This window comes from Coregonus clupeaformis, chromosome 8 (genome assembly GCF_020615455.1).
Source record: "Coregonus clupeaformis isolate EN_2021a chromosome 8, ASM2061545v1, whole genome shotgun sequence".
Lineage (NCBI taxonomy): Eukaryota > Metazoa > Chordata > Actinopteri > Salmoniformes > Salmonidae > Coregonus > Coregonus clupeaformis.
The window spans coordinates 44,128,665-44,148,516 of record NC_059199.1 but is presented as its reverse complement, the minus strand read 5'-3'; the positions used below and the strand labels follow the sequence as shown (position 1 = coordinate 44,148,516).

At 44.7% G+C, this 19,852-nt stretch overlaps 1 protein-coding gene across 7 annotated transcripts in view; it reads left to right on the top strand.

Annotated features, from left to right (window-relative positions):
* The window catches only part of elmo1 (engulfment and cell motility 1 (ced-12 homolog, C. elegans)), a 191,106-nt gene that overhangs the window by 132,897 nt on the left and 38,357 nt on the right, over positions 1–19,852 (top strand). For 5 of the 7 annotated variants that reach the window (XM_041883500.2, XM_041883495.2, XM_041883496.2 and 2 more), the window contains one exon: positions 8,966–9,102. In XM_041883500.2, coding sequence (XP_041739434.1) covers positions 8,966–9,102 — 137 coding nt within the window. Of the gene's footprint in view, positions 1–8,965; positions 9,103–18,303; positions 18,640–18,723; positions 18,802–19,852 lie in introns of those variants that run through there. The other 2 variants (XM_041883497.2, XM_041883498.2) reach the window with 2 other exon arrangements.

Here is a 19,852-nt window from a genome sequence, read left to right as displayed (position 1 = left end):
TTAGGATATGCGTGTGTGTGGTGTGTATGTATATTCGGATATGCGTGTGTGTATATATTATGATATGCATGCATGTGTATATTAGGGTGTGTGTGTGTGTGTGTGTGTGTGTGTGTGTGTGTGTTAGCTTTCCCAGGTCTCAACTGCGGTCTGGTCTGTTGTTTTCACCACACTGGGTTACCTGCCAGCCATGATATCTCTCCCTGTCCAGTCAGTCACCTTCTCTCCATCTAATACATCTTAACCAGTCTTCTAGACTCTTCTCTTCTCCACCCATGCCTGTCTGAAGAGTTACTACTCTATACCACATAAAACCATGTACTGTATGAACAATTATAAGCTCTTGATAAGGTCTTTCTTTGACCACAGATGTGTTAAAATATTTAAGTCCTGATGTTTAAAGTTCAAGTTTCAAATTGAATTGCCATAATCTAATAAATACAACAGAAATCTTACTCACTGGAGCTCTCACATTAAAAACTGCATTAAAAACAGCCAGCTGTGTTGATGACAATGGGAACGGAAACAGCTGTTCATCATGGACGAGTCCCAAATTACACCCTATTCCCTTTATAGTGCACTTATTTTGAACACGGCCCATAGTGCACTTATTTTGCCTTCATAGTGCACTACTTTTGACCCTGAGCCCTATGGGCCCTGGTCAAAAGTAGTGCTATAAGTAGGGAATAGGGTGTGATTTGTGCCACAGATTATGTGTCCTGACCTGTATGGCCCTACAGTTAGGTGAGGTCTGATGTGAAGAGATTTGTTGAGCATGGGAGAGAACTCACACTCAGCTTCCTTACTGACCCATTGGCTGGAAGGGAGGCATGGCTCCCTGACCAGGCCAGTGTCTTGGCATCCTCCTGCCAGTCTGGACAGGACGCTGACTGGCCCCGACATTGACTAGCCCTGAAAGGTGTTGCTGACGCTGCGTCTCACAAACACAAACACACACACCGATGCTTACGCACGAGCACGCACACACACACACACACACACACACACACACACACACACCACACACACAACTGATACACACACCTCGCTCTCCCCTACACACACACACTCCCTTTGTTGCAGGTGGATGTCCAGGCCTGCTGGCGTGGTAATTAGTGAGGATGACATCTTTCAGTGTGTTTCCGTCATGCTGGTTCTCTCGCTCCAAGGTGACTCTCCTCTCTGTGTTCCTCCTCTTGTTTGTCCTTCCCCTCCCTCCTTCCATCCCTCCCTCCTACCCCCTCACATTCATCTCACTGGGCTCAGACAGATGTCAGGAAGGCTCTCTGCCCACTGGTCACTCACTCTCTGTCTCTCCCTTTCTCTCACACATACCACATACATCATTTCTATTTCAAACACTCTTATCTGCTCTCTGTCTGTCTCTCTCTCTCTGTCTCTCTCTCTCTCTCTGTCTCTCTCTCTGTCTCTCTCTCTCTCTCTCTCTCTCTCTCTCTCTCTCTCTCTCTCTCTCTCTCTCTCTCTCTCTCTCTCTCTCTCTCTCTCTCTCTCTCTCTCTCTCTCTCTCTCTCTCTCTCTCTCGCCCTGTCTGTCACCTCTCCAAATGGTCACATCTGTGTAGTTAGTGTCTGGTCTGTCTGTTCTAGTCTGAGCTCTAATCAGTTATATGGCCAGACGAGCGTCAATGTTCTGAAGCCTTCATGTCTCACCTGTCAATCAAACACAAGTCTCAGAGAAGACAGCGAACTTTGACTTCCAGGGCCCAGACCACCCAGTCACAGCTAAGGATAGATAGGAGATGGGGGGTGGCATCTGACTATCCCAGATCATGCTTAGCCCCTGGGGAACAGAATGACGTGGCGAATTGATTGGTGTCTGTCTGCCAAGTTAGTATTTTGCGACTTACTAGTTTGTTGTTGAAACGGAGAGAAACTTGAACTCTTACTTGCATGAAAGGCTACCGCCACATCCATGGTGAAGACTACTCACAGGGGTATAGAACATTTCTGATTCTGGGAGACATATGGCCTTGCAGGACAAACTTCTCCTTTTACTTCTGTTTTAGTATCCTGTTCCCTTCAGTATGGGCACCCCAGTCACTCAGTCCATATCTGTGTTCCAAATGGCACCCTATTCACTACATATAGAGCACTATGTTTGATCTTAGTCCTATGGGCTCTGGTCAAAAGTAGGGCACTATATAGGGAATAGGGTGCCATTTGGGACGCTGTCCATCTCCAAGTTTAGAGAGGCTACTATCCTGCTGCTGACCGTCCTTTGGTGGTTAGTAAGGTACGCGCTGGGGCCACACACACACTCACACACACACACGCACACTGTACACACACACCAACCCACACACTTTACACACACAGAGGGCTGGGATGGGCCAGATGGTGTGTAGCCCTGCTCAGGCCAATGGCTCACCCTGCTAACCCCCTCCATCTGTCTGGGACCCCTCAGGGGGACGTGTCCTGTTCGTGTCCACTCACTGGCCTATGATGTCATGCTGCCTGTGATATAACCACGCCATGATGCAATGACTCATTTTACATTTACATTTTCGTCATTTAGCAGACGCTCTTATCCAGAGCGACTTACAAATTGGTGCATTCACCTTATGATAGCCAATGGGACAACCACTTTACAATATCTATATATATATTTATTTATTTATTTATTATTATTATTATTATTATTATTATTTTATTTTTTTATTTTTTGGGGGGTGGGGTAGGGGGAGGGTAGAAGGATTACTTTTATCCTATCCCAGGTATTCCTTAAAGAGGTGGGGTTTCAAGTGTCTCCGGAAGGTGGTGAGTGACTCCGCTGTCCTGGCGTCGTGAGGGAGCTTGTTCCACCATTGGGGTGCCAGAGCAGCGAACAGTTTTGACTGGGCTGAGCGGGAACTGTGCTTCCGCAGAGGTAGGGGGGCCAGCAGGCCAGAGGTGGATGAACGCAATGCCCTCGTTTGGGTGTAGGGACTGATCAGAGCCTGAAGGTACGGAGGTGCCGTTCCCCTCACAGCTCCGTAGGCAAGCACCATGGTTTTGTAGCAGATGCAGGCTTCAACTGGAAGCCAGTGGGGTGTGCGGAGGAGCGGGGTGACGTGAGAGAACTTGGGAAGGTTGAACACCAGACGGGCTGCAGCGTTCTGGATGAGTTGTAGGGGTTTAATGGCACAGGCAGGGAGCCCAGCCAACAGCGAGTTGCAGTAATCCAGACGGGAGACTCCTACTGACTCCAAGCTCTTCTCTGTCCTGGCACCCCAATGGTGGAACCAGCTTCCCCCTCAAGCTAGGACAGCAGAGTCCCTGCCCATCTTCCGAAAACATTTGAAACCCTACGTCTTCAAAGATTCAAAGAGTATCTTAAATAATCCCACAGCATTCCCCCTCGCACCACCTCACCTTATCAGGACCCCAATGTCCTAAAAATTCACCCGAATGTCCTGACAATGTAGGAAAACAATAACATTTTTGAAAAGTCTGGACTTTTTTCATGTCCTGAATTTGTTCAAATGCTATTATAAGCTTAAGGGTTAGGTTCATGGTTTTGGTGTTAAGGTTAGGGTTAAGGTTAGGGTTAGAGTTTTGGTGGGTAGGGTTAGGGTTAGAGCTTTGGTGGTTAGGGTTAGAGTTTTGGTGGTTAGGGTTAAGGTTAGGTTTAGAGTTTTGGTGGTTAGGGTTAGTGTTTTGGTGGTTAGGGGTAGGTTTAGGGTTTTGGTGGATAATGTTAGGGTAAGGGTTTTGGTGGTTAGTGTTTTGGTGGTTAGTGGTAGGGTTAGAGTTTTGGTGGTTAAGGTTAGGGTCAGGGTTTTGGTGGTTAAGGTTAGGGTCAGGGTTTTGGTGGTTAAGGTTAGGGTCAGGGTTTTGGTGGTTAAGGTTAGGGTCAGGGTTTTGGTGGTTAAGGTTAGGAAGTAAGCCAAGAAGTTAGGGTTTTGGTGGTTAGGAGTAGGGTTAAGGTTAAGGTTAGGGTAGGGTTTTGGTAGTTAAGGGTGGGACGTGAGACAAGAAGTGAGCCGTGTCCTCTTTGGTCTCTTTCTTTCTCTAAGACGTCATGTACCAAGAAATACGTCTAGCTTTTGAAATGACCAACTCTCAGCATGTACATTAGAGTGATGGCAGTTTGTTCTTTAGAGAACGTCCCTATATGGTCTCATTGCTGTGTGAGTCTAACCTCTTGGAGAGAAAGAGGGACACAGACAGACCCACACACCAACATCGGCGATCACTCGAGTCCAGTATGATTGTCCTCCATGGGGTCTTCTATTTGTGGGTCTTCAGATGGCTGTAGAGGTCAATGCGGGAGCCACATATACTGGTGCGGTGTGGGCAGGGGTGAGTGGTGGTTGGTCCTTCCTGATGTTGAGTCTTTCCTTGCGTAGCTGTCCCTTGTTCTCTTGGGCACAGTGGGCGTCTATTTAGTGTAGGCAGCTCCCTCTTCAATGTTTTCTCTCCAGTTGTGTCAGATAGTGTAGTGTCCTCCCAGTTTTCTGTTTAGTGCAGTGTCCTCCCAATTGTCTGTTTAGTGCAGTGTCCTCCCCGTTGTCTGTTTAGTGCAGTGTCCTCCCAGTTGTCTGTTTAGTGCAGTGTCCTCCCAGTTGTCTGTTTAGTGCAGTGTCCTCCCAGTTGTCTGTTTAGTGCAGTGTCCTCCCAATTGTCTGTTTAGTGCAGTGTCCTCCCAGTTGTTGGAGGTGATGTGGAATTTATTAAGATTTCTTTTGATGTTGTCTTTGTAGCGTTTCTTTTTCCCGCTAGGGGCTCGCTGACCTTCCTTTAACTGGGAGTACATGATCTGCTTCGGGAGGCGTGAGTTGGGCATCCGGATGGCATGGCCTGTCCATTGGAGTTGGTGTTGTATTATAGGAGTGGGGATGCTGTTTATGTTAGCCTCCGCCAGCACGCTGGTGTTAGTGCGCCTGTCCTCCCAACTGATCTTCAGGTTTTCTCATAAGGATCTTTGGTGGTGTAAGGATCTTTGGTGGTGTAAGGATCTTTGGTGGTCCATGTTTCGGCTCCTTATAGCAGCACACACACATACACACACATGTCCAGACCGTGTTAATGCTCAGCAGGGGTCAGATGAGTCAATTGCTCTCTCAGATCATGCCCGTGACTCACCCTGTTGTCCCCCTGAGGGGTCCCAGACAGACGGAGGGGGTTGTGTCCTGTTCCTGTCCACTCACTGGCCTATGATGTTAAGTTGTGATATAACCACGCCATGATGCAATGATCTCAGATTAAGGTCATGTTCAGCCTAATGAATTTGGGCCAGAGAATACAGGACAGTGTTTGGGCTTTTATACAAGTTTTTCAATCTCTGTACATCCTCTGTCTGTCTACCAAGGAGTCTACCGATGTCCTAGGATATTTGGGTCTGTAGGATTTAAACTGTATATTTACAAATCACAGTGTTCCATTCTGTCTGTGTATTACTTGTTATGTAACACAATGTTATAGAGTACACTTTTATTTATCCATGTATTGTGATGTGTCAAGTGACTTTGAGCATAACTCGTATGCAAACTTCAATGCAAAGGCTGTATGATCAGTTCTCACATTAGCAGCTCACCCATAGATGTTTAGATGCTGCTAGTCATGCGTAGAACTGCCCAGATTTAATTCTTTCTCACTTCAATGATTTGTTCAGCGTGGGAGCATTATTTCTCAGATTAAAAATGCTCCGTTTTTGAATTTGTACAAGTGAATCAGTAACCATTCGGGAGAAGTTACCCTAGTTGGGGAGTAACAGTATGAATAATACAACGTGAAAGAAAAAACGCTTCTCTGCAAGGAGATGAAGGTCAGGTTGTTCAGATGATATGACCATGTTGTGAACACGTTATCAACACCTTATGACCACGTTATGACCACATTATGAACACGCTATGACCATGTTACGAACAAGCTATGACCATGTTATGAACACGTTATGACCATTCCAGCAAATGTCACCTCAGGTGTGGCCATGCGCTATCGAAGGCAATTGGAGGGAGGCTGTATTGTTACTGAATGTTCAGATAGAAAAGCATTGTGTAGAACAGATATGATTTTCTGTCAGATGGAATAGGGAATGAATCGTGTCAGCTCTATTCATTCTATTTCTATCTGCAACATTTAGAACATTTTTCACAACTGAATTACATCTCAGGATGCTTCACAAAGCAGAGAGTTCCAGGACTGCAGCTCTGTAGCCATCCTTGCCCAGTGTAGTGAGACCCACCTGTTCCTGTCTCACTGAAAGTCTAAAGCGAGGCTGACATTTAATTCCCCGTCACCTCCACACCTCCTTCCCCTGATCACCCTGCTCGGCCCATCAGTAAACACCCCCAGAGCAGCAGTCATCCCTCACCTTCTCACCCTCGTCCCACTCTGTCCAACGGGGGAAACAGCTGGATTGAGTCAGGTTTTTTTTTCATCCTCCATCCCTCCATCACCTGATTGAGTCCCTTTATGCTGGTCATGTCCTCCTGTCGAGTAAGCAGACGGTGTTGCATATTTTGGCTTTACTCTTCGCTTAGCTGACTGACGTACCGGTAATGGCACCGTTCGTTCTCCGGGAATCGGGACAATCCACATCCACATCACTCCAAATCAGGGCCCCACCCAGTCCGACCAGCCGCAGAGCCCCTTCCACATCACTCCAAATCAGGGCTCCACCCGGTCCGACCAGCCCCAGAGCCCCTTCCACATCACTCCAAATTAAGGGCCCACCCGGGTTAAACAGCCCTGGAGCCAATGTGGGCATCATTAATAATGTCCCGAAGTTTCCTATTCTGCCGATATCGATGCAATTCCGTGGCCCCTGTTGGAGGCAGGGCGCACTGCTGTGATGCCTAGAAACTCTGTAAATGGCTGCTCCACTCAGAGACCTTCACCTTGAGGCAGCTCCTGAATCAGCTCTCAAAGACAGAGAGAAAGAGGAGTGTGTACTGTAGTTCATAAAGACCTGTTACCAATCATTACAACCTGGGTTATTGCTGTGGGGACCCTTTCATGAAGCTCTGGTCTCCATGGTGATTTCAAGGCTTTGATAGCATTAAATGCTAATAAACAGATGTGTCAGAAAGCTAAAATAGTCCCATAAGAGTCCTCGCCAACATCTATGGGTAATGAAATAGCTTGAAGCGATTTCTTTCCTTCGGTTAATAAGGTGTTACAGTGTCAATATTGCTGATGTATTTAGACGCACTGAGCTGAGAAACTTCTCAGTGGGGAGTTTATGATGAATCCGGTAACCCAAATAAACGCACAGTGATTTCTCCCTCCCAGTGTCTGTAATACAGTCTAATGGAGTTCCCTCAGGAAATGGTTAGATTAGCTCTCTGGCCACACCATTCACAAAGCACTTGGCGGAGTTTAGGAGGAGAAATTAGGTGGGAAAGGGTTAGGAAAACGAGAGAGAAATTAGGTGGGAAAGGGTTAGGAAAACGAGAGAAATTAGGTGAGAAAGGGTTAGGAAAACGAGGGAGAAATTAGGAGGAGAAAGGGTTAGGAAAACGAGAGAGAAATGAGGGAGCAATTCCCTTTAATCTCCATATGAAGCCTCCCATCAGACTCCTGCAGTATTCAGAGACTTCAGTTGCTTCTCAAGTGGAACACCATTCCCTATAGTGCACTACTTTTGACCAGGGCCCATTGTCAAAAGTAGTGCACTATATAGGGAGCCATTTGGGATGCAGACATCATCCTGTCACACAGTAGAAGACAGAACTCTTTGTATCTGGTATAGGTGCGTGTGGTGGAAGCTTTAACAAATAGAAAAATCCCATGGTGTGGCTAATTTGAGAATTCTCCATTGTGAACTGTGATGGACGTGGGTGTCTGTTGGCAGCAGGCTACAGAACACAGTCCCTCAAGAATAACCAAGGATCTTTATTTCTGAAGAGAAAGCTGCCATCTGATCTGGCACAATGCAACCAGACAAGGGACAGGAGAGAAATGTGAAATGTAACTGAATTAGCCAAACCAAACCCTGCTGTGCCATTTATAGTCCTCACGTCCTCTCTGTGTGTGGGAGACTAGGAATATGGAGAACAGAGGGTCCGGTCCTATTGGCTTCGAAGTGCACAGTTGAGTTAATCTGCCTCGAGGCTGTTATTCTCACAGAAGGAGAAGTGGTGTCATGAACAGTGACTATACACACACACATACACACACTCACACACATACACACACGGCTGTACATGCCCAAACTGTGTAGGAATGAGTCAGCCACCCATGTGGGTATTGAGTGATTCCTTACAAAACCCAGACAAAAAAATACCATGCTTTTGAGTATTTTCACAATGTAATCCATAGAATGGTCCTGGAGGAAGGAAGGATTGTTGACATTTATTTGACATTTGTATCTAAACTGATGGATCTTATACCACTGACTCAGTAGCTGACTAAACTAAAGTGTGTCCCTATGGGCCCTGGTCAAAAGTAGTGCACTTTATAGGGAATAGGGTACCATTTGGGGTGCAACGTTAGTCAGTAGAGGTAAACTACAGTTCAAGTTAACGTTTCCATTACTCACATGGCAGTCTTAGACACTGGAATGTATGGATACAACATCAGTAAATAGAAAATGAAAGACAAGTGAAAATAGAATGTAAAATACAAGAATGCAGTATGTGTTTGCTAATTGCCTCAATGCCAGGCGAGGGTTGGTTAGTCTTGGTTTGATAGCCATAAGAGGATCGGAGGGAGTTGTTATGTCTTCTTTGTTCTCATAACCACAGGGATTATGTATGTATAGATTATCATGCAAGAGATCTTCATAATAATTAAATGTGGGTTCAGTCTCAGCTCTTTAAACCTTGTATGCCCTGATACTGCCTTAACACTAAAAAATGTAACTCTGAACTTGAGCATTTTCCAGACGAACTGTAATTGTGCGTTTCCCACTTGAGCATCCAAACATCCAGTGTCCAAAATCTCTGAGAGGGAGAACAGCCAATGTGTGTCTCAAACACAAGGCTTACCGTCCTTTCTCCTCTGTTCCTCTGTCCTTACAGCCAGTGAAAACTGCCATGACTTCCACCCCATGTTCTTCACCCACGACCGCTCCTTCGAGGAGTTCTTCTGCATCTGCATCCAGCTGCTCAACAAGACCTGGAAGGAGATGAGGGCCACCAGCGAAGACTTCAACAAGGTGAGGGTGGACTTTGCGTTAGGGTGAAGTTGCCACTAGACGCTGATCTTGGATCAGTTTAGCATTTCCCCCACTGATGGTTAAGGTTAGGATTGGTGGACGGGAAGCTGATCCTAGATCTGTACCTACAGTAGGTGAAACTTCACCCCGGAGAGTTAACTCTATGCCTATATCCGTTTGACTTTTCAAAGGGTGATGTTTATTCCTTAAAGGAGGGATAGCTAGCCCTCCTAGAGCTACTGTAGGATTCCAGATCTAATATAATGAATAACACGTGGTCCTCTGTGGCTCAGTTGGTAGAGCACGGCGGCTTGCACTGCTAAGATTGCGAGTTCGATTCCCGCTGGGACCACCCACACGAACATGTATTCACCCATGACTGTAAGTTGCTTTGGATAAAAGCGTCTGCTAAATTATTATTATATTTGCTCTGTATTTCTACTAATCAGCTGCGCCTTAGGACCTTGATTGGCTGAATCTGGTGTGTTTGTGTAGAACAGGAGCAAAAGAAGCAGACCCAAAGTACAGTCTTCAACTATAAGGTGCTTTTTTGAGCTCTCCTGGCTGTACCGTTGAGGAACTAGAGGAAGCACACTTGTAGTTGTTTTGTTTGGAACACAACCCTGCATCCCTGCTATCACACAATTATTGTTGTTGTTTAAGTAATCTGGGTCAGGTGGGCATCATTTGAAAGCCTGTTTTAGTGCCAACATGACTAGCTAAGTTATAAAATACGATATTAAAGCGTTAGGCTTTCACAATGCAATTCAGGGAAACAGATCGTAATTTTGATGCGCATAGACAGTAATTATGAGTGCATTCAGGTGTGTGTCCCGCAGCGAATTTTCTTCACAATAGACAACAATACGCTCATTCTGTTCGGAACAACCCAGGGTATGACGCCATGTCATCTTGTTACTGTACATCAAACATAGTGATCATAAACGTTGACACTGTATATGTCCGTTTTATGATATGGAAATGTGAAGTGCACATTTGGACTCACAGGTGTTTGGCTTGCTTTTATGACATCAAAGCGTTTTTTATTATAATCCTCAACATCTCATCTTTCAAAATACATAGAGTCCTCGTAATTTACTGCATTTCCCTCACTCAGACAACAGAACATTTGCAAAAGTTTCCCAATTAGCAGCAGGGATGGGGGCAACTTCTTTTCGCACAAGGTGCTCAAGTTCAGGACATCTGTCCGTCAAAACCCATACAGCACTGTGAAGTGCACAGCCAGAGCTCTGACGTCATGTATAGCATGTTACTTACTGTACAGCCACTGTGTTCCAATTTAGAGGTTTATCAGTGCCCAACTCTGCCATTTTCAACCCGTATACGGGTACGAGTGTAAAGGGCTACGATGCTCTGGATAAGAGCATCTGCTAAATGACTAAAATGTAATTATAAACTGGGTGGATTGAGCCTTAAATGCTGATTGGCTGACAGCTGTGGTATATCAGACTGTATACCACAGGTATGACAAAACATTTATTTTTACTGCTCTAATTACGTTGGTAACCAGTTTATAATAGCAATAAGGCACCTCAGGGGTTTGTGGAATATGGCCAATAAACCACGGCTAACGGCTGTATCCAGGTACTCCGCGTTGTGTCGTGCGTAAAGAACAGCCCTTAGCCGTGGTATATTGACCATATACCACACCCCCTCGGGCCTTATTGCTTAATTATAATGTACAGCAATAAGAAAGCATGTGACTTCTGTAAGGGTTTGTGATGTCACTATGTCATGTGGAGTGGTGGGTTCTGGTCTGGACATATCTCAGTGTTGGGCAGTAATGCAATTACAATTATGATAATCACACATCATAAGGCTTGGCTTGCATACTGCATGGACGTTTTTATAATGAAGGTGCTGCTGTGGTGCCTATATAAAGCCAAGCTCAATGTGCAAAAGTTGATTTAAGATGCATAGTCATGGTTTACGTCCCAAATGGCACCCTATTCCCTACATAGTGCAGGAAGTTGGGGAGGGGGGGTGAGGTGAGCTCATCTCCTGGGCTTTCAAATTAAATTCTGCATTGTTGTCTGACATGAAATACACATTGGCCTCCTCCATCAGTTGGTCTCACTGCTCATTTAACTCCTGGCTTCAGTAACAGGCAGACGTGCTGTTTTATTCAGATAAACATTTCTTTTCAACACACACATCTGATGAAGTCTGATTCAGTCACTGTCTCTGAGGAAGTCTGATTCAGTCACTGTCTCTGAGGAAGTCTGATTCAGTCACTGTCTCTGAGGAAGTCTGATTCAGTCACTGTCTCTGAAGAAGTCTGATTCAGTCACTGTCTCTGAAGAAGTCTGATTCAGTCACTGTCTCTGAAGAAGTCTGATTCAGTCACTGTCTCTGAAGAAGTCTGATTCAGTCACTGTCTCTGAAGAAGTCTGATTCAGTCACTGTCTCTGAGGAAGTCTGATTCAGTCACTGTCTCTGTGGGTTTCTTTGCCAGACTGTCGGATTGCAAAGAAAATGTAAACTTGCGTGGTGATATTAGAAACCCAAGCCAATCAAACCAGTATTCCATCATGTACTGTACACAGCATCACATGAACATTCCCTTTTTCCTGTTGTCCAATGAACTGCAGATTGGTAGCCTGAATAGTGTAAAAATAGCAGGTAGACTTGCTGTTTTCAGAAGATCATCAAATAACTGTAGGACCAGAGGTATTATTTGTTGTAGTGTGCATGAATTCACAATGGAAATACAATGAAATCGAAAATGTATTTAATTATTACTCTCATAATTTCACACATTTTCAACATATATTTCCCCCATTCTATACTTGACAAGCAGTTAGTTCCCTTATTCCACCACTTGGCACTGTGCGTACGCATGGTCATGGCTGTGCGGATATCTATGCACCCTCTCAAGCAAACGTTCATATTGATAGAGCTCACACTTTGCGTGGAAATGATCCCACACATGGTTTACGCACAAATTTGAGGCCCCAGGGCTAATCGTCTTTGGCACCCTTCTCCAACGGAACTGATGCTAAACATGGATCTGCTGAGAATGAATCACACATACTCACATTCACACCTCTGGGGCCTGGAATCTTAATATCCAATCAAACACACCACTTTCTCTCCACAAGATGAGAGTGAGTCTTGATTGAATTAGGATAGATTATTCCCCGCTTTCTCCTCTCTTCCTCCTCTCCTCCTCACCATCTCTCATTTCCCTGGTGTTTGTGAAGACAGGAGAAGAGGAGGAGACTGTGTCACTGAGGGCCGGGAGCAGGTCTTTTGGGGGGCATGTGCTCAAACTAAAAAAGGGCACCCCCGAACCGTGGTCACAAACTCATTGAGTAATTATTACTTTGATGATTTATTTACAGAATAGGAATAGATGGCCACATCTTAATGGCAAATTAAATGCTTAAGTCTTATTCACTTTACTAATAACAAAATTAAACAAATAATAACATATGCAACTCTGAGTAAAGTATTTTGCACAACTTTTTTGAACTGGAATAAATGCTGCACTATTTAACAATGACCAATGCAATTCCAGTCAAAATAGAAGATTATGAGAAATACGGTAGCGTACCATGACTATATCCAACCCAACTCCATTTGTTGCCACTATGTATCCTACCTGGTTGAAGCTTTGATCCAGTGGATTAAGTATTGAGGAGCAGGGAGGTTGAAGGTCACTTCAGGGATACAGCTGCTGCTCTACACTATCCCTAAATAAACCAGTAATGAGAGCAAATTAATAGAAGATTGTGAGAAATACTGTAGCCTACAATTACTATACCATTTATTACGCCCCATAATATCTGGCCCTCTGCCCTCCCTAAGTCATGGCATTGAACGGTTCAGCAGACTTTTAGCCCTCCATAACTGACTACGAGACTATTGCAGCTCTGTGGGTGCAATATTTATTGACAATTTTGATACCTTCTGGAAACAAAGCTCATATTATAAGGAGGATGGGATCCAACCAAATCATTTGGGTTCCTGGATCCTTTCACAGTATTATAAGGCTGCGTTGATAAAATGACTTATCAATGACCCAAGCCCAGCTCATTTAATCCCTACCATCGTGTCGCTGAGTTCTCATAATGCTTCAGCAAATGTACATTATCCCAGGGGCGTTGGAAGACACATTGTAAAAACATTTTTTAAAGGTGTTTGACCAGATGCAATGCTATTGTAAAGTAAACAAATTGACAACAGACTTTCAGCACGCTTATAGGGAAGGAGATTCAACAAGCACAGCACTTACACAAATGACTGATGATTGGCTGAGATAAATTGATAAGGGTTAGGGTTTAGGTTTAGGGTTAGGGCTGTTTTGTTAGACTTCAGTGCATCTTTAAACATTATCGATAATAGTCTGCTGCTGAAAAAACATATGTGTTATGGCTTTACACCCCCTGCTATATTGTGGATAAAGAGTTACCTGTCTAACAGAACACAGATGGTGTTCTTTAATGGAAGCCTCTCCAACATAATCCAGGTAGAATCAGGAATTCCCCAGGGCAGCTGTCTAGGCCCCTTACTTTTTTCAATATTTACTAACGAGTAAAGCCAGTGTGTCTATGTATGCGGATTACTCAACACTATACACGTCACCTACTACAGCGACTGAAATGACTGCAACACTTAACAAAGAGCTGCAGTTAGTTTCAGAATGGGTGGCAAGGAAGAAGTTATTCCTAAATATTTCAAAAACTAAAAGCATTGTATTTGGGATAAATCATTCACTAAACCCTAAACCTCAACTAAATCTTGTAATGAATCATTTGGAAATTGAGCAAGTTGAGGTTACTAAACTGCTTGGATTAACCCTGGATTGTAAACTGTCATGGTCAAAACATGTTGATACAACAGTAGCTAAGATGGGGAGAACTGTCCATAATAAAGCGCTGCTCTGCCTTCTTAACAGCACTATCAACAAGGCAGGTCTTACAGGCCCTAGTTTCGTCGCACCTGGACTACTGTTCAGTCGTGTGGTCAGGTGCCACAAAGAGGGACTTAGGAAAATTGCAATTGGCTCAGAACAGGGCAGCACGACTGGCCCTTGGCTGTACACAGAGAGCTGACATTAATAATACGCATGTCAATCTCACCTGGCTCAAAGTGGAGGAGAGATTGACTTCATCACTACTTGTATTTGTGAGAGGTATTGACATGTTGAATGCACCAGGCTGTCTGTTTGAACTACTGGCACACAGCTTGGACACCCATGCATACCCCACAAGACATGCCACCAGAGGTCTCTTCACAGTCCCCAAGTCCAGAGCAGACTATGGGAGGCGCACAGTACTACAAAGAGCCATGACTACATGGAACTCTATTCCACATCAAGTAACTCATGCAAGCAGTAACATTTGATTTAAAAAAAATATATAAAAATACACCTTATGGAGCAGTGGGGACTGTGAAGAGATACACACACAGGTACAGACACACGCATACGCACACGGGCGCTAGCACACACACACTACACACACGCACACATGGATTTTGTGTTGTAGATATGTGGTAGTAGAGTAGGGGCCTGAGGGCACATGCTTAATGTGTTGTGAAATCTGTTGTGAATGTATTGTAATGTTTTTACAATTGTATAACTGCCTTAATTTTGCTGGACCCCAGGAAGAGTAGCTGCTGCTTTGGCGGCAGCTAATGGGGATCCATAATAAATACAAATACTTTACTATAACCTACCATTCCCTAAATAAGCCAGTAAAGAGAGCATGGTCATCACTGATGATGACAAATAATGTCGTTAGCCAGCAGAATCCTTAGGCAACCATATGCTACAGTTAACAAAATGGCTAGCTAGCTATATTACTAGATTAGTCTGGGGCGGGTGAATTTAACGACGACTTGCAGGCAGTGGGTTCAGAACAGCAACGACCAAAAAAATTATACAAATAAATAAATGACACTTTGGAGACTGGAAGGGCAAATTGGCATGTTCTCTGTACAGGTAGAGACCTATCTGTACATGTGCCTGGTCTCACTGAGGGGGAGTAGGAGAGGAGGAGACTGTCTCACGGAGGAGGAGGATGAGGACAGGAAGAGAGAAGGAAGAGAGGAGGAGCCTGTCACTGGAGAGGAGGAAGAGGTGGTAGAGAGGAGGAGACTGTCTCGCTGTGGAGGAAGAGGGGAGGAGATTGTCTCGCTGAGGAGGAGAGGATGAAGAGAGGAGAGGAGGACGAGCGGAAACTGTCACTGAGGAGGAGAGGAGAAAGAGAGGAGACTGTCTCGAGGAGGAGGAGGAAGAAGAGAAGCGAAGAGAGGAGAGGAGAGGAGAAAAAGAGGAGAGGACTGTCTCACGGAGGAGGAGAATACGAGGAAGAGAGGAGAGGAGGAGACTGAGGAAGAGAGCAGTGTCACAATGAGGAGGAGGAGGAAGAGCGGAGAGGAGGAAGAGAGGAGTGTCTCAAGGAGGAGGAGACTGTCTCACTGATTCAGTTCGAACCAAAGCCTGCTGCTGTGCCAGACTGGAGAACAATCACAATGTACCCATCAGCACATATGGCTATAGTCATCCTTATGACAGAGAAACGTGGAGCAGAGCAGAGATCTATTTAGAGATGGTTCTGAACATATCACCAGTGGTCATTCTGGACATGTCCATCTGTCTGTCTTGTGCAATCATTTGACCATGGGTGGCATCCATGGTTTGTCTGTGGTCCTAGAAGGCATAGACTAGACCAGTATGCATGTTCCCTATAGCAGAACCCACAAGCAGCAGTCTCACCCAAAAATGATCATAACAATGATTGTATTGATTTGTTGTGTCTGGTATGAATGTGAGGTTGCCTTACAAAGACAGGCAAGGGTTTCATGCTTTCATATGATTTTTTAATAGATTTATTTTTAAATCATAATCTTATTTTCCATCAAAACCAGATTTTGCTTTAAGATCTAAAAGGTAACACAACCACATCCCATCCTACTCTCTACTCTACTCTTTACTCTACTCTTTACTCTTTACTCTTTACTCTTTACTCTTTACTCTTTACTCTACTCTCTACTCTTTACTCTTTACTCTTTACTCTACTCTTTACTCTCTACTCTACGCTCTACTCTTTACTCTACTCTTTACTCTTTACTATACTCTATACTCTTTACTCTCTACTCTACGCTCTACTCTTTACTCTTTACTCTACTCTCTACTCTATACTCTACTCTTTACTCTACTCTTTACTCTTTACTCTACTCTATACTCTACTCTATACTCTTTACTCTCTACTCTACTCTATACTCTACTCTATACTCTTTACTCTCTACTCTACTCTATACTCTACTCTATACTCTTTACTCTCTACTCTACTCTTTACTCTCTACTATTTACTCTACTCTATACTCTTTACTCTCTACTCTACTCTACTGTATACTCTACTCTCTACTCTACTATACTCTATACTCTACTCTCTACTCTCTACTCTACTCTATACTCTACTCTTTACTCTCTACTCTACTCTATACTCTTTACTCTACTCTATACTATACTCTTTACTCTCTACTCTCTCCTCTACTCTTTACTCTATGCTCTACTCTACTCTCTACTCTTTACTCTATGCTCTACTCTACTCTTTACTCTCTACTCTCTACTCTCTACTCTATACTCTATACTCTACTCTCTACTTTACTCTACTCTATACTATACTCTCTACTCTACCCTCTACACTCTACTCTTTACTCTCTACTCTCCTCTACTATTTACTCTATGCTCTGCTCTACTCTACTCTATACTCTCTACTCTCTCCTCTACTCTTTACTCTCTACTCTATACTCTTTACTCTTTACTCTCTACTCTATACTCTTTACTCTCTACTCTTTACTCTCTATTCTACTCTCTACTCTACTCTTTACTCTCTACTCTTTACTCTACTCTATACTCTACTCTTTACTCTCTACTCTACTCTATACTCTTTACTCTACTCTATACTATACTCTTTACTCTCTACTCTCTCCTCTACTCTTTACTCTATGCTCTACTCTACTCTTTACTATCTACTCTCTACTCTATACTCTATACTCTACTCTCTACTTTACTCTACTCTATACTATACTCTCTACTCTACCCTCTACTCACTACTCTACTCTCTCCTCTACTATTTACTCTATGCTCTGCTCTACTCTACTCTATACTCTCTACTCTCTCCCCTCTCCTCTTTACTCTACTCTTTACTCTCTACTCTACTCTTTACTCTACTCTCTACTCTATACTCTTTACTCTCTACTCTACTCTTTACTCTACTCTCTACTCTATACTCTTTACTCTTTACTCTTTACTCTATACTCTATACTCTATACTCTATACTCTATACTCTATACTCTATACTCTATACTCTCTACTCTCTACTCTCTACTCTCTACTCTCTACTCTCTACTCTCTACTCTCTACTCTCTACTCTCTACTCTCTACTCTCTACTCTACTCTCTACTCTCTACTCTCTACTCTACTCTTTACTCTACTCTATACTATACTCTCTACTCTTTACTCTACTCTCTCCTCTACTCTTTACTATGTGCTCTACTCTACTCTCTACTCTCTACTCTATACTCTCTCCTCTACTCTATACTCTCTACTCTCTAATCTACTCTATGCTCTACTCTACTCTCTACTCTACTCTATACTCTACTCTCTACTCTTTACTCTGTATTCTACTCTACTCTCTTTCTCCACTCCGACCAACAGAACGGACAGGCAACAGTTTCCTCTGTTTCCATAGCAACCCCAGTCCAATTACCACCGCTGCACTGCACTGGCTCCACTTTGGCAAGATGGAGACGATTCCCTTCTCTCACTCTTTGTGTGTGTGTGTGTGTGTGTGTGTTTGTGCGTGTTCCTGCATGCTGATGCGTATGTGTGTGCCTGTGTCTATTTCCGAGCATGGTCATGTACGACTTCCCTGTTTCTCTTTATCCAAACAGCTGTCTGTGATGAGGGGCTTGCTACGCCTCCCGACTAGAAAACCTCCAGCTCTGTGCATCCATGCAGAATAGTACTGATGTAGAGGCTCTCACTCAATCTCCTCCCCTCCCCCTCTTTAACCCCCCCACACACACACACACACACACACACACACACACACACACACCACCGCAGCCCATGTGATCCCCAGCTGCCACTCTATTGGCTGATACTGCCGTGGCGTGCATCCAATCGGGCTTAAACGCTGAGATCAACATAAGCGGGGCTGCCTGGTGATCCTCCCAGACTGGCTGCAGAGAGGAGGTAGATCTCGTGAGGCAGGCAGGAGGAAGAGCGGCGCCCTCCGCGACCACGATCGCCACGACAACACGCCTCACGCCGTGGCTAGAGCCCAGCCAGCTCCGTTAGCACCGCTCTATCGCTCTACCAGGGGACCATCTGCCGTTGCGTCCCCTCTCCCTCCCTCTCTCTATCTCTCTATCCCTCTCTTCTTCGCTTCCTCTCTACACACGTTAGCTGCTCCTCTCATTTGGGTGCGTCCGAGGTTCTGCTGCCAGTCATTATGAAGCACAGCGTGGCAGCAGCAGCCATGGAGGTGACACTTATAGGTAAGACACTGGCTGATATGCTTTATCTACCTCTAGAGAGAAGAGAGTGAGAGAGAAGAGCAGGGGCTTTGGCTGCTGGCTGCTGGCTGCTGGCTGCTGGCTGAGAGAGGAGAGGGGGGAAGGGGTTTGTGTTGTTGCCTGGCTGCGGAGGAGAGTTGAGAGGTAAGGAGCAGAGCAATGCTCATAGGACAGATGGGGCAGTGCTGGGTAGTGTGTGTGTGTGTGTGTGTGTGTGTGTGTGTGTGTGTGTGCGCGCGCGCACGCACGAGCACCCGCGCGTTTGTGCATGCGACTCTGTGAGGCATAATCAGGTTAGAGCAGCCCATCTCAGCCTTCTGATTAAAAGCCTCCCAATCACAGCAAACACAGAGCCTAAAGCTCACTCTGAAGCTGTATTTGTGAACACAGACAGAGCAGAGGGAAGTGGTGGCAGTTTTTTAAATCTGATAACTGCTTGCATCAGTTACCTGATGTGGAATAGAGTTCCATGTAGTCATGGCTCTACGTAGTACTGTGTGCCTCCAATAGCCTGTTCTGGACTTGGGGATTGTGAAGAGATCTCTGGTGGCATGTCTTGTGGGGTATGCATGGGTGTCCGAGCTGTTTGCTAGTAGTTTAAACAGACACTTTGTGCATTCAGCTTGTCAACACTTCTTACAAAAACAAGTAGTGATGAAGTCAATCTCTCCTCCACTTTGAGCCATGAGAGATTTACATGCATATTATTAATATTAGCTCTCCCATGTACATTTATGGGCCAGCCGTGCTGCCCTGTTCTGAGCCAATTGCAATTTTCTGAGGTATATACTGTAGCAATATAAAACAACTAGATGATGGTCTTTGACATGGTTACTGTAGCTATAGCTACCCCCAGGATAATCTGCTTTGTCTAGAAGACTCCATTCACATTTGGCCTTGTTGGATTATGCAAATAGAAATCCTCACAGGCCTCGATTATTACTGGTGCTGGGCTGCAGGCAAGCCTCCTCCTTGACCTATTGTCTCCCTGCTGCTGTGCTAGCATGCTATGATGTGGCCCCTCTCGTCCACTGAGTAGATTCCAATGGCATTTGGTACCTAAGCCTGGCTAACCACTGTATCTGTGACAGAAAAGAGACAATGTCCGGGTTCAGCAACTCTTTTATTATTTTGAAACATATTGCATGGTCATGTGTAGCCTAATGTTGAATTGGGCTCCATATCCCCAACAGAG